This window comes from Biomphalaria glabrata, chromosome 2 (genome assembly GCF_947242115.1).
Source record: "Biomphalaria glabrata chromosome 2, xgBioGlab47.1, whole genome shotgun sequence".
NCBI classification, from domain to species: Eukaryota; Metazoa; Mollusca; class Gastropoda; family Planorbidae; genus Biomphalaria; species Biomphalaria glabrata.
This window is the reverse complement of record NC_074712.1, coordinates 26,410,406-26,424,802: the sequence shown is the minus strand read 5'-3', so window position 1 is coordinate 26,424,802 and position 14,397 is coordinate 26,410,406. Positions and strand designations below refer to the sequence as shown.

The following is a 14,397-nucleotide window of genomic DNA, read 5'->3' as shown; positions in this document are numbered from 1 at the left end:
AATGTGGGTGACCTACTTATAAACAAGTGAAAATGTGGGTGTCCTACTAATAAACAAGTGAAAATGTGGGTGTCGTACTAATAAACAAGTGAAAATGTGGGTGACCTACTTATAAACAAGTGAAAATGTGGGTGACCTACTTATTAAAAGGGGAAATTGTGATGTTGTAGAAGCAGCTAAAAATTCTTTGACTTCTCAAAAGAAGGTGGGATTCAAATATTTAAAACTTGCGATGCGGTTTTTCGAACCTTTTTTATTTAAATTTTTCTTTCTATCCGAAGGACGTGAGGTCAGAGTTCATCTTCTTCTCGAATGCAATGAGAAAAGAGATTGTGAACAACATTGTTGTGGGCCCTGGTGAATGGCTTTACTGATTGGTCTTCGCTTTGACTTGCCTACACTTGTCTCATGGTTCAACTCACTTGGAATACCATCCCGGTCTTGGAATACCATCCCGGTCTTGGAATACCATCCCGGTCTTGGAATACCATCCCGGTCTTTCCCCTAGTGCCAGTTTGTGACCTGAAGTTTGAACGTAGTGGGAGGGAGAGGATAATGTTACAGCAAATCTACGTGTTTAAGGAGGGTTTAAATATAAAAAGAACTCAAACCTCATCCTGAAGGAGCTGTACTTGAATGAGCTCGTTTCTAGCAACAGACAGTAGGGTAACACATTGCATACGTGTTGTTTAGTTGTATCTGATCCAATGTATGGCTCCTTCCAGCCGAGGATGATTCACTATTGATGATTTTGTACTCTTGTTATGGGTCAGAGATTCTGCTGTGTCTAAACAGGAACATTTAGAAGAGGCAGACATTCATAAAAATTGGCTGTAAAAAAATATTTCTTTTTTTATTGTTATTGGTTTAGGCAGAGTTACATCTCTTGCTCCTGTCCTACTGGAGTGGCAAGTTAAGACTAGACAATAGCTTCGGATTAGAACGAAACGTTTTACTTTTATAAGTTATAAGTTTTAGAAGGTTTAAAATCACCCTCCCCCCCTTTTTTTCAAATAGAAAAAAAAAAACGTACTGTGTCTTCATTTCTGCACTAACGTTCTCAGCAAACATGCCAAAACATAAGTTCCACCCTTCCCTATTGAACTCTACATTACGCAGGAATAGAGATTGCCATTAACTTTTTTTTTCCTTTGATGTCCTATCACATGTTTTCAAAATGACACTGCGGCTCTTTGTTCAAGAAAGGCCGACGACAAACATGAACTAATATGTTTCTGAATGAAACTGTCAAGCCAAAGTTTAGGCGACTCTTGAATGCTGAGAAGAATGTCTGTGGGTAGAAGTTCCTTGTGGAAGCCAGTAGCGCAGTGAAGCTCAGCCTCCACTTTGGGGACGTCACTAGGCGTGTCACGTGACACAACAGCGCACATAAAAAAAGGTTCCATTTTAATGGAGGAGAAACTCTGCGGCTTCATTGAAAAACGGTCAGGGGCCACATAGCAACGCATTTTGGGCCGGATTTGGCCCGTGGTATTTAGTTTTGGTATCCCTATAGCACAATAAATCGTAAGAAAATATGGGATTGGGAGGGAGGGAGGAACACGATAGGTAAGCAATGCCAAGGTCACAAGCTGCTGATGTTTTGACTCTTTCTGTTGATTGATTCAACTCATCTCCTGACATTATGTGCCTAGATTTCAAAGTGTTCTAATTACTTTTGTTTTTCTAGTGTTTCCTTCTTGTCCCAGTTTCTACGCCATTTAACAAAGTTCAGAGTTTGTCATTTGTTCTCTCGCAGCGCTATCACCCCCCCCCCCTCTTTTTTTATTTATTATATTGAGCTGATAAAACATCAAACAGCCTCTTCTCCCCCCTCCCACATATTGTGTTCTTGTTGCCTACATTGTTGTATGTTTACTACAGATGAAAGTTATGGACAAGAAAATGAATTGATAAAACTACATTTATGACATACTGTAGAACTGAAGAGTATTGGATTCTAGTCTCAACCTCCTTCAAGAAAACTTGAAGCGCCTGTAGAACTGAAGAGTATTGGATTCTAGTCTCAACCTCCTTCAAGAAAACTTAAATCGCCTGTAGAACTGAAGAGTATAAGATTTTAGTCCCAACCTTCTTCAAGAAAACTTAAAGCGCCTGTAGAACTGAAGAGTATTGGATTCTAGTCTCAACCTCCTTCAAGAAAACTTGAAGCGCCTGTAGAACTGAAGAGTATTGGATTCTAGTCTCAACCTCCTTCAAGAAAACTTGAAGCGCCTGTAGAACTGAAGAGTATTAGATTCAAGTCTCAACCTCCTTCAAGAAAACTTAAAGCGCCTGTAGAACTGAAGAGTACTAGATTCAAGTCCCAACCTCCTTCAAGAAAACTTGAAGCGCCTGTAGAACTGAAGAGTACTAGATTCAAGTCCCAACCTCCTTCAAGAAAACATGAAGCGCCTGTAGAACTGAAGAGTACTAGATTCAAGTCCCAACCTCCTTCAAGAAAACTTGAAGCGCCTGTAGAACTGAAGAGTATTAGATTAAAGTCCCAACCTCCTTCAAGAAAACTTGAAGCGCCTGTAGAACTGAAGAGTATTAGATTAAAGTCCCAACCTCCTTCAAGAAAACTTGAAGCGCCTGTAGAACTGAAGAGTATTAGATTAAAGTCCCAACCTCCTTCAAGAAAACTTGAAGCGCCTGTAGAACTGAAGAGTATTGGATTCTAGTCCAAACCTAGAGCGGTGGGGAGGGTTCTAACCCAGAACCATAGTTACGACTGAGAGTATATCACATTTCCGAGGCGACAGAATTTAGCACAATGTCTCAATTATCTAAGGTTTAGTTTAAGTTACGTGGTTCTTGCCTATTCTGACACCAGTTCTTCACATTCTTCCAGAATGATTCAAACTGACATTGATGGATAGCCTATACGATAGGAAATAAACCAAAACTAAAACTAAAACTAAAACTTGTTGAAACTGAGAATACTCTAGTGCTCATGATCTACACAACTACCTGCCCATCACTTGCTAAGTCTGAACATTCTTGAGGGAATACTCTAGTGCTCATGATCTACACAACTACCTGCCCATCACTTGCTAAGTCTGAACATTCTTGAGGGAATACTCTAGTGATCATGATCTACACAACTACCTGCCCATCACTTGCTAAGTCTGAACATTCTTGAGGGAATATACAACTATAAATTGTATTCACGGATAAATATGGTCTTAAGAATCTAAAGTATCAATTGACTAATGTCCTCGTGTCCTAGGCATATCCTAGAAAGTCAAGTGTATGAGTAGTAACTATGTAAGACTTAAAACCACGGGATCCTAGGAGTACTTCAACTCTCTGTATGACTCATTTCTTTCATTCATAACAACAACATGCCCGTGGATCACCTTTAGGATAAGTGCTACTCCATTAAGTACTACTACGCTGTGTGTCTTTGCACTTTGCTGTGTTGAGCTATTGCGTTCTAGATTCTCATTTTATCATCTCTAGAAATATTCAAATATATTGACCAGTGTCAATTCTGTAAGGTCAGTATGTACAGGAACACCGGCATGGTCTCAAACTATCACATAACTTGAGAGTCATTTGTGCGGAGACGGTACATACAGTGCTATAAGGGATCAATCCCAGCACGGAGCCTTAGTGCATGGAGGCATACAAATGGTAGTTGGATCAGTTACCTGCCAGTGATCTTGGTGGTCTACAAGTGTGTGAATGAAACTGTTGTACTTTCCAGTGCTCTCAAACCTTCACGTGTTCAGACAAAACTAAGAAAATGTTGGAAACGTTTTTCATGCATAAAACAGAAACTAGAGAGTCCAATAAATAGAAAACACTATAGGATTATTAGGAAAGGAAAGATGATAACCAATAATCAAAACAATAAATAGATTTAAAAGAATGTAAATATGAAGAAAATACTAATGGGAGTTTGTGTTTTCATAGAAACTCATAGTCGGTCTCTTTTTGGTCAAAAGGCAAGTACTAATACAATTGATAACGGCTATAAGGGTGAAATCTGACTACAATACAATTTAAAAAGCTTTTAGTTTTTTTTTTTATATCACTATTAAATATTATAATTAAAATCGTTAATATAAAGAACTAGCGTACCTATTTCCACTATAAGTCTTATTTAAAAAATGATTCAATGAGTATTAAAAAAATGGTTTGTATATTTAATTTTTAACCATAAGGCGTCAATGTTTTAGTAGTCTACAGAATAATGTGAAATCTTAGTTTTAAATAGCGCATTTAATGTTTTCTATGAGTCCTAGATGGCTGGACGTACTGCCGTACAGACTGACTACAGAAAAACTAAGAGTGGTTTTCGACATTCAGGAGCCGTTGGTAGAGACAGTCAACTTTAGAGCTGCATCAACCTTTCTTTGCATACCGACAGTTGAATCATTCAACACAAAAACAAACATACTAAGTAAAGTGAGAGATGACTTTCTGTAGGTTCTGTTCTAAACAGATCTATTGGACTGACTCCATTAGGTTTGAGACCCGCTGCAGTCAAGTGTTTCATCATATCAACCACTTGCCAGCAGGCAGAGACAACACAGATCTACATTTGCTGCTACAGTACAAGATGCCATGGACCATGACCCGCTCCAGAGGTTAGGAAAACACCAATAGTTCACTTACCACCAGGGACACGTGACCCTCTGGGGAGATTATAAAAAAAAAATGAAATCAGTAAAAAGTTTCTCCCTACGTTTTACAGACTGGGTGTGTTCAAGATAGAACTTATCTCAATTTACCCAGACCGATGACGTCAAACCGACCAGGGGGAAGAGGGAGATGCTATGAGAAAAAAAAAAATGGTTCTTGAGATATTGTGTCAGGTCTGGGAAATTTTCTTCCGTTTTTTTTTCTCCACCTTAGTCAAAACAAAACAAAACAAAACTTGCTATTTGACTCTCCAGCCTTGTGTTGAAAGATGCACTGGGCATGCGCGAAGTCTCGTACTGGGAATCAAGTACGTATGGCTAATTACCCTCAACAGATTCTACTATTAGTCTACCATCTCACCTCATGCTGCCAATTACCACACCTCATTAAGATTTTTTTTTCTTTTTAATTGATTCAACATTGAAGCTAATCAAACACTTATCTTCACTAGGCTGCTCTACATGCCAGGAGTCACGTGACTGGGAGTTTATTAACGAATGCTCTCTGGCCCTGGCCTACCTTGTCTTGTTTGTTGAGAAACTCAAGCATTACAGCCGACACTAAACAGCCAGATTTGTTTTCCATAGCGTAAAGTGAGAGAGTAGATTTTTTTTGGTACAAAGCTTCTATCAACTCACTCCGTCTGTCTGTCTGTCGGGTAAAAAGAGTGTCCATGTTATTTCTCCCACACCCAATCTCGGATCAAGCTGAAATTGTGCACAGTTATTTCTTTCACCTGACAACACACGAATTAAAAAAACAACAGATAGTTAATTGACTATTGGTAATTAATTATTTTGTTTGGTATCTCAAACAAGGGAAAGAGATTGTACTTGACTGAAGTGGGGGTATAAGCTGAATTAGTCCCCTTTATAGGTCTCGTCTGAGTCTTAGTGAACACAACCTGAACAATAGGACGGGACTATACAAACTGTACAATTGTCCATGTTCATTGGCTCTCCACTAGCAGTGTGGTTACTGTAGTGGCTTGAAAAGGCTTGAGCCATTCAGGTCGCCCCCCCCCCCATTTTATTTACTTTTATAAACGCTTTTTTATTGTTATAAGCTTTTTTTTTTGTTTTGTTTTTTATAAGTATTCAAAAAAAATTTTCTTGTTTAATGGTAACAATACTAACAATAGGGCAAAAAGTAACTTTTTAGCTAGATCTAATTATTTGACAAAGTGACAGAAGTATTAGCATTCAGGATTTCTCCTATTAGCTGCCAAACTCTTCTGGGCATTAGACAGATATTTAGAAAACGACTCTAACGGTTTTCCTAAAAATGATATATTTTTTTATAAAATCTATCTATCTATCTATCTATCTATCTATCTATCTATCTATCTATCTATCTATCTATCTATCTATCTATCTATCTATCTATCTATCTATCTATCTATCTATCTATCTATCTATCTATCTATCTATCTATCTACCCAAGTGAGAAAAAAGCACTTTTAGAATAAAAGAAAGTTTATAAAAAATGTCAGGGGCTAGCTACCTGAACATGCTTAGACACAATTCATATATAAATCTGTCTAGAGTTCTCTGTTTCAATGTTTTTAAAATCTCATCTAAATGTCCAAGAAACGTGACACCAAAATTTTGATCTGCAGCAAAACGTTAAAACATAGTTCCAGCTACCCATGAGCTGCATGGGTTTGATTTCTGCTTGGATTTAAAAAACTGTTTTCATTAAAGCTATTGAAAAGCACAAAAACATCAGGAAGCCAACCGCTAGTCTCAGTGTGTATCTAATGACAACAGTCTTTAGACATGACAAGTCACAAAGACATCAGGAAGCCAACCGCTAGTCTCAGTGTCTATCTAATGACAACAGTCTTTAGACATGACAAGTCACAAAGACATCAGGAAGCCAACCGCTAGTCTCAGTGTCTATCTAATGACAACAGTCTTTAGACATGACAAGTCACAAAGACATCAGGAAGCCAACCGCTAGTCTCAGTGTGTATCTAATGACAACAGTATTTAGACATGACAAGTCATAAAGACATCAGGAAGCCAACCGCTAGTCTCAGTGTGTATCTAATGACAACAGTATTTAGACATGACAAGTCACAAAGACATCAGGAAGCCAACCGATAGTCTCAGTGTGTATCTAATGACAACAGTCTTTAGACATGACAAGTCACAAAATAAATCACGAGACGTTGGGAGACTAGGCTTTGAAAAATGAACACCATTAGCAGCCGGACTTACGATACGAAACAAAATATTAAGAAATTATTGTTATCATTGCTAAAAATAAAACAAACAAGGTTACAAAAAGAGTTTGTGAGGAAGCTCAAAATCAGCCCCTGAATAGGTCCGCCAAGTGGTCCGCCCAGGCAGGTAAAAAGGCAGGTTTCAATATTTTCAGAATGACTATCAGAAACTATGAACTACAATCTACCAACAACTACAAAAAGATACAATGAGACGTGCTCGTATCGAAAGTGTAAGCAATACAGTTGTATTGTTTGACTTACGACTTGCTACCACAGGATACGGAGATTTATTAATGCTATTATTATTGCATTGTTAGTATTCATATGTATTCTACTGTCTTTCCAGTAACTCCAGGAGGAACATATTGTAGGGTACAAAATACATTCGAAAGAATGAAGGGTCAGAATGTAGTGAAGATTAATTAGGTGAACGCATACTAAGGTTTGCGATGACATCCTAGTACAACTTGGCGCCAGTAAGGCAGTAAGAATAGCATTTTAGGTTTTTGAAATAAAACTTTTTAATAGCAGGAAAATTTACTGTAGATACCTCAGAACATTCATTTTGTTGGCTTTCAATACGAGAAATAGTGCTTGGCGGCGGGGTTTCGCCCCGCGCTGGGGGAGCTCCAAGCGCTCCCCCAGACCCCATCGCTGTCAATGGCGGGGAGTCTACAATTTTTCCACTAACTCCAGGAAGAAACATTGTAGGGCATAATAATCGTCTTCAGAAAGAATGAAGGGTCAGAATGTAATAAAGATCATATACACACACGCACATACATACTATTAATTTATTTTTCGAGGGGGGGGGGAGGAGAAAAAAAACACCCAACCCTCCCCCCCCCCCGAAACAAAATCCTGGCTACGCCCATGGGTGTGTGTGTAGACAATAAGGACACGTGCCACAGTCATTAATTTATTCTAAACTCTTAATACCAGATATTACAAGCTGTTCTTAATTGAACATTAATTAATATGTCCAGGATATGTAACGCACATCTATATAATACAAAACATACTCTAGCTGTGTTGTTACACAACTATATAGTCTCATCTATTTACAGCTGTGTCCTTACACTAACCAACGCATTGGCTTTGTTGACATTGGCAACAGCACTGGAAGATGAAGGGGAAATAAACAGCTTCCTGTCAGCGAGAAAACATCAACAGTATCATTTCTCTGGACTGACATAGATACAAGGGCAATAACTTCCTGAAAGAAACGAATGCAGTTGTCAAGTTGGTAACCAATACCTACAGGTTGGTATATAATCACCTGAGAGTGGGAATAATGAAGGAGTAACATTAAAAACATGGTTGAAACAGTACATACATATTGATCACTAATTGCAGATTAAAACGACAAACTTAAAACTTCTCTTGTGATAATTACTTCAGCCTTCTAAGCGGTAATTCCCACACTTGACAATATAGTGAATGAACTATAAGAACGCAAGACTCCACTTCTGCAACAAGAAAAATTGTCAGAAGCGGCGTTGGGGTGGGCGAATAGATATCAGAGCTTCAGAAACCCTAACCCTCACCCTAACCGATACCCTAACCCTAACCCTAACCGATACCCTAACCCTAACCCTAACCGATACCCTAACCCTAACCTTGTTTATTTGTCAAAGTAAATTATTTACTTTAAATGCTGACAGCAGATTGTTACAATCAAGGTGCAAGTCAGTTTTTTTTTCTACTTTAAAAACATGTTCCTCTATTCCACTGGCGGATCCAGGGGGGGGGGCGGTAGGGGCGATCGCCCCCCCCCCCCACTCGGCCGACCCCCCCCCCCACCGAATGGGGGGCGGACGAATTTTAGTATAGAATTCACACAATTTGTATACGAATTCATTACTTATGTTAATAATATATACTAATTATTTATATTTCAACCTATTATTAGATTATTTCGCCCCCCCCTCTAGTATGTTGGCCGATTTGGTGGGGTCGGGAGGGGGCGATGGTATCAATCCCGCCCCCCCCCCCCCATAAACTTTTGAGTGGGGGGGGCGGTCCAATTTCTTTGTAGAAATCACAGCTTGCTAACAGAATCAATTAAATATCTATGTGATTAAAACTTGTTATTGATATTTTAACCGATCTTTGTATTATGTCGTTCCCTGTTTGCCAATTTATCTCTACTGCCCTTCCCACCTAAACCTTTTGAGGGGGGGGGCGGTCCTACTTTAATGGAGAAATCATAGTTTGTGAACAAAATTAGTTGAATTAACATATAGATTTATATTATGTCGCTCGCCTTCTTGTATCTTGGCCGTTTCGGTGAGGTTGGGGGAGGGGGAAATTGCATGTACTGCCCTCCCCACTCTAGCCCTCTGAGTGGGGGGGGGGGCGGTCCTATTTTTATGGAGAATCATAGTTTGTGAACAAAATTAGTTGAATATCTATATAATATAAACTACATATTGATATGTGAACTCATTGTATATTATGTCGTACCACACTCTAATCTTAAATTTTATCATTAGTAAAATTTAAATGAAAAAGGGTTGTACCAGGTGGGAGGGGCGATTCATGCAATCGCCTTTCCCCCATCGGACAAACCAATACTTTTTCTTTTTGTATTACAGTTAGGAAATTACAAAACAAAAACACCTGTCACTAATATAATTTATATATACTATAAATTTAATTCTTATATTGAGTCGCCCCACCCCTATTCTTTAATGCCAAATGCAATCTTTAGCAGAAATTATTAAAGGAGCGAGGATTAATCGTTTTCACTCTACCCCCCCCCTCCCATTTCCAGACAGAGTTTATGTAATTTCACATGAATTTATCATAACTATTTTAAGAAAGACTTTGCATTCAAAAAATTAGAAGTCAAACGAAATTTTTCAGTATAAGAGTCACGATTGAGATGAGTTCTAAACCCAAATCATTTTTTCATAGTCGCCTTTTTCTAACCTTTACTCAATCTGATATTTTTCTAGTTAAATAAATTTGGGACTATAACTCACAATTTATACTTTGATTTTATTGAATATTATTTATCGAATATTTTTTTTTCAACGGAGATCCTCAAAGCCAAAATCTAAATATGTGGGGTATCTTATCTTTTCAAGGAACAAATCGGATTTTTTGCAATGTATTAAGGGCCTATAAATTCATATTAGAATATTTTTCAAGTACAACATTATTCAAAAGGTCCTTTTTTAATAGTATTAATAATGAGTTTTAGGTCAGGAGAATACGTTTCTTCTGTGAAGTATGCTAGAAAACTCTTTTGGCGGCGGGGCTTTGCCCCGAACTCCATTGATGAATAATGAATTGTAGATGTCAGGAGAATGCGTTACTGCAATGAAGAATGCGCTTTTGGCGGCGGGGCTTCGCCCCGAACTCCATTGATAAATAATGAGTTGTAGATGTCAGGAGAATGCGTCTCTACAGTGAAGAATGCAAGAAAACGCTTTTGGCGTCGGGGCTTCGCCCCGAACTCCACTGATGAATAATGAGCTGTAAATGTCAGGAGCATACTTTTCTGCAGTGAAAAAAGCAAGAAAACGCTTTTGGCGTCGGGGCTTCGCCCCGAACTCCATTGATAAATAATGAGTTGTAGATGTCAGAAGATTGTGTTTCTACAGTGAAGAATGCAAGAAAACGCTTTCGACGTCATGGCTTCGCCCCGAACCCCACTTGAAAACCTTATAGCGATGCCCCAGTTGTTTTGTTTTTCACCAAAGGTTGAGAAATGCTGCTTTTTAAAAATTCTCATATATATATATATATATATATATATATATATATATATACGCACGTTTATGCATAGGGTTAGGGTTTACTGGGCATTAGGGTTAGGGTTTGGAAAAAATTCGCCCCCCCCACTCAAAAGTTCTGGATCCGCCAGTGCTCTATTCATTCTTCATTTGTTTCTTCAAGTAAAATGTTTGTATAGTGCTAGGCATTAAATGTAGCAACACAAACGAATGTACTAATGAAAGGATGTCATGATGTTACTAACGTGGAAATCAAAGAACTACTTGAAATATTAGGCCCCTCCCACTCCCGTGACATCCTTGAACCTAGTAACAGAATAAAATGAATCCATTATAAACAAAACGAATACATTGATAACGTCATAGAGTATATATAGGATAATGTCAATCTAACTGTACTAACAGTACAAGTTAAACTGCGGAGTGTACAAGCCAAATACAGGAAGGTGTTTTTCTTGCAACCAACGTGTTCTTCCAGTATGTCAAATATAAATCACACACTTTGTACAAACAAATATTATGTCTACGTTAAAGTTGTTCCTTTTATTTGACCTAACCTCTGACTCACAATCTGCAATCTACATCATGACACCGTCAGGGCGGCCTTTTTTTGTGTTTGTTGAACTGCTCAGGTATTAATTCCAAGGGGAAAGAACTCACCGAGATAATATTTTACAATTTTTTTTTAACACCAGAAATTTCGGCAATTTTTTTTTTGTTTTTTGCAAACCAAAATTTGTGTGAGGAGGTGGACAAGTTGAGATAGTTAGGAGAGTGAAATTCTATAGCGAGGAACATAAAGTTAGTGAAGTTGAGAAAATGAGGAACATAATGATAGTGAAGTTGTATTGCGAGGAACATAAAGTTAATGAAGTTGAGAAAATGAGGAACATAATGATCGTAAAGATGTATAGCGAGGAACATAAAGTTAGTGAAGTTGAGAAAATGAGGAACATAATGATCGTAAAGATGTATAGCGAGGAACATAAAGTTAGTGAAGTTGAGAAAATGAGGAACATAATGATCGTAAAGATGTATAGCGAGGAACATAAAGTTAGTGAAGTTGAGAAAATGAGGAACATAATGATCGGGAAGTTGTATAGCGAGGAACATAAAGTTAGTGAAGTTGAAAAAAATGAGGAACATAATGATAGTGAAGTTGTAGAGTGAGGAACATGAAGTTAGTGAAGTTGAAAAAAATGAGGAACATAATGATCGGGAAGTTGTATAGCGAGGAACATAAAGTTAGTGAAGTTGAAAAAAATGAGGAACATAATGATAGTGAAGTTGTAGAGTGAGGAACATGAAGTTAGTGAAGTTGAAAAAAATGAGGAACATAATGATCGGGAAGTTAGTGTTAGTGTTAGTCCTTTGGGTACTGGGGCGGTTTTATTACTATGTAAATATAACAGTTTTTTTAAATAAGTCAAATTCTCTCAAATACATGCTACTTATTGATAGTTTTACCCATTATATATATATAAGAAGATTCATGAGGAGTGAAATATTTCATGTGGCTACTCAGACCCAGCTGCGACCTACATATTTTGCCACAACCAGCACAAATTTAGCCATTGTCCGCCGCTGGTCGATATAGATTCTCTTTTGTCTGTCTACCTCTGTTCTGGTCAGTTAAAGCAAGTTGAAGCTTAAGATGGTATTTAAAGCGTTTCAGTGGAGCACGTCTGTTACGCCGACCACCTTTCAGCTCACCAAAAAAGATTGCCTTTGGCGTTCATTATTCCCCTATACAAGATTCGTGGCCAGCACAGCGTAAATGTTGGACCATAAGGCAGGTGGAGCGATTTATTCCTTTTTTTTGCCGAATGGTTAGCTTGTACAGACAAAAGAGAATTGAGCACTCGAGTTCGAAGTCAGTTAGTTCACCCTTATATATATGTATATATACATTTAAAAAGCGATCACCTCTCACCGCTTTTCAACTGGTTCAGACACATGATCAGACAGTGGCGTATTGAGAAAGCTAAAAGCATCAAATTGAGATAAATGAAAAACTATTTGGTACAAATATTTGTCATCGCTAAGATGTATTACTGTTAGTGTAGATGTAGTACAAATGTGGTTCCGCAAGGTTGTCATTCCCTTCAGCGAACTGGATAGAAGCTGTCCACTACCTAATGCTTCCTAAAGACATGCGTCTCAAGTAGCCTTTGACAACAAGTCCACCTTCTGGCCTTCATGTGTGGCTCAGCTATTGAGTCCGGCGGAACTGTTTTCACTAACAAAGGAAAGGACGAAGACGAGGCGCCTTGACCAATAAGCTTAGGGCTACCCACATAAGAGAAGGAAAGATGTGAATTCAAACCTCTACTGCCTTGTTTTGACTTTGTTTTTAAAAAAAACCTTCCGAGATTTTTAGTTTAACCCCCCCCCCCCAACAGCTGGTTTTGACGATAAAACTTCCCTTTTCGATATAAAATCTAAAGCAAACTGCCGGTCACCTAATTCCAGGAGCGTAGCCAAGAGTGGTTACACATTTCTACCTGTCGCTGGGCTCCATTCATCAAGTGCAGTGAAGAGCAGATTTGGTTTCTGAGCTAAATGTTTTTAATAACAGGATCATTCACTGTAGATTTTATTTTTGTTTTAAATACCGGAAATAGCGCTGGGAGAGTTCAAGGCGCTCCCCCTGACTAGCAAGGGCTGGGTGTCTACAGTCTTTCCACTAATTCCAGGAAGAAGCTATTATAGGGTACAATAAACGTCTTCAGAAAAAACTCATGGATGTCAACCCTTAGGAAAAATCAGGAGCCGGAGACCATTAGGCAGTTTGCAGTACTCAGTGCTACACCTTGGCATAGCCTACTTCGCCGCTGACCCCAAACCGTATCGGCACTTGCCTTCTTTTGAATACATTAGCGGCGTGGAGAGGGGGGACATCGTTCCGACCATAGCTAAATCCTAGGCATTCGTCTCATCATCTATGAAATGATCCATAATGGCTTCGCTTCTGAAGGAGGCCAGATATCTATTACAAATTGAATTACATGAGTGATCCAAACAAAGTGGCACTACTACCATTAAAATAAGCTTTGTTTTAAAAGTATTTTTTTTTACAAAATGTTTTTATTTTAGAATTTGTCCCTTCGAGACAACGTTTTCCTATCACATTGAAATAGTTTGTGTCAAAATGGCGGTATTATGTCCCAACCCACCCCTTATACCCTTTCACCTTGCCACAACCAAAATAGTTTATCTAATTGAATCCCTCAGTAAGTGTATCATTTCAAGATATTCAAAGGGGACTCTGAAACAAATTGCTTGCTCTCTTTCCCAATAACAAGTAGCTCTTGCCTCTACAAATGTTCTTTTTTTGTTTTCTGAGCTAAGAGACTTGAGAGTTTGAAGACAACGTGTGAGAGCGTTATCTATTGGCCAGGCGCCAATCTTGTTTAGGACGGCCTTCATCATAAGAACATAAAAACGAAAATAAAATTGCAATGTTTTATTGAAATGTTTAGCCCGGTTAACCGGTCATTCTGGGAATGACAAATCACACAACATTATAGTACGGTAGTAAAAACAAAATGCAGAATTAAAATTTATTTTTAGTGTAAATAAATTAAAATTTTAAATATTAAATCTATAGAAAATGAAAAAAAAAAAAAGAGATGTTCTGTTTTGCGAGCAAACTCACAGGTGGCCGCAATAGATCCGCTGTTTGGAAGGTTATTTGCAGGTGAAAATGCATTCTAAAATTTGAGTGAGAATAGAATAATGGTGAAGACCTGGGAAGAATCAGTCATGTCT

The 14,397-nt window shown here is 38.2% G+C and overlaps 1 protein-coding gene across 10 annotated transcripts in view; it reads right to left on the bottom strand.

The window, feature by feature from the left end:
* Positions 1–14,397, bottom strand: part of LOC106060968 (choline O-acetyltransferase-like) — a 311,392-nt gene that overhangs the window by 51,909 nt on the left and 245,086 nt on the right. The window contains exon 2 of one of the 10 annotated variants that reach the window (XM_056019775.1): positions 612–787. The exons of the other annotated variants lie outside the window; for them this stretch is intronic. Within the exon in view, the coding sequence (XP_055875750.1) occupies positions 612–680 (69 nt within the window). The 5' untranslated portion in view covers positions 681–787. The remainder of the gene's footprint in view (positions 1–611; positions 788–14,397) is intronic. 10 annotated transcript variants of the gene reach the window in all.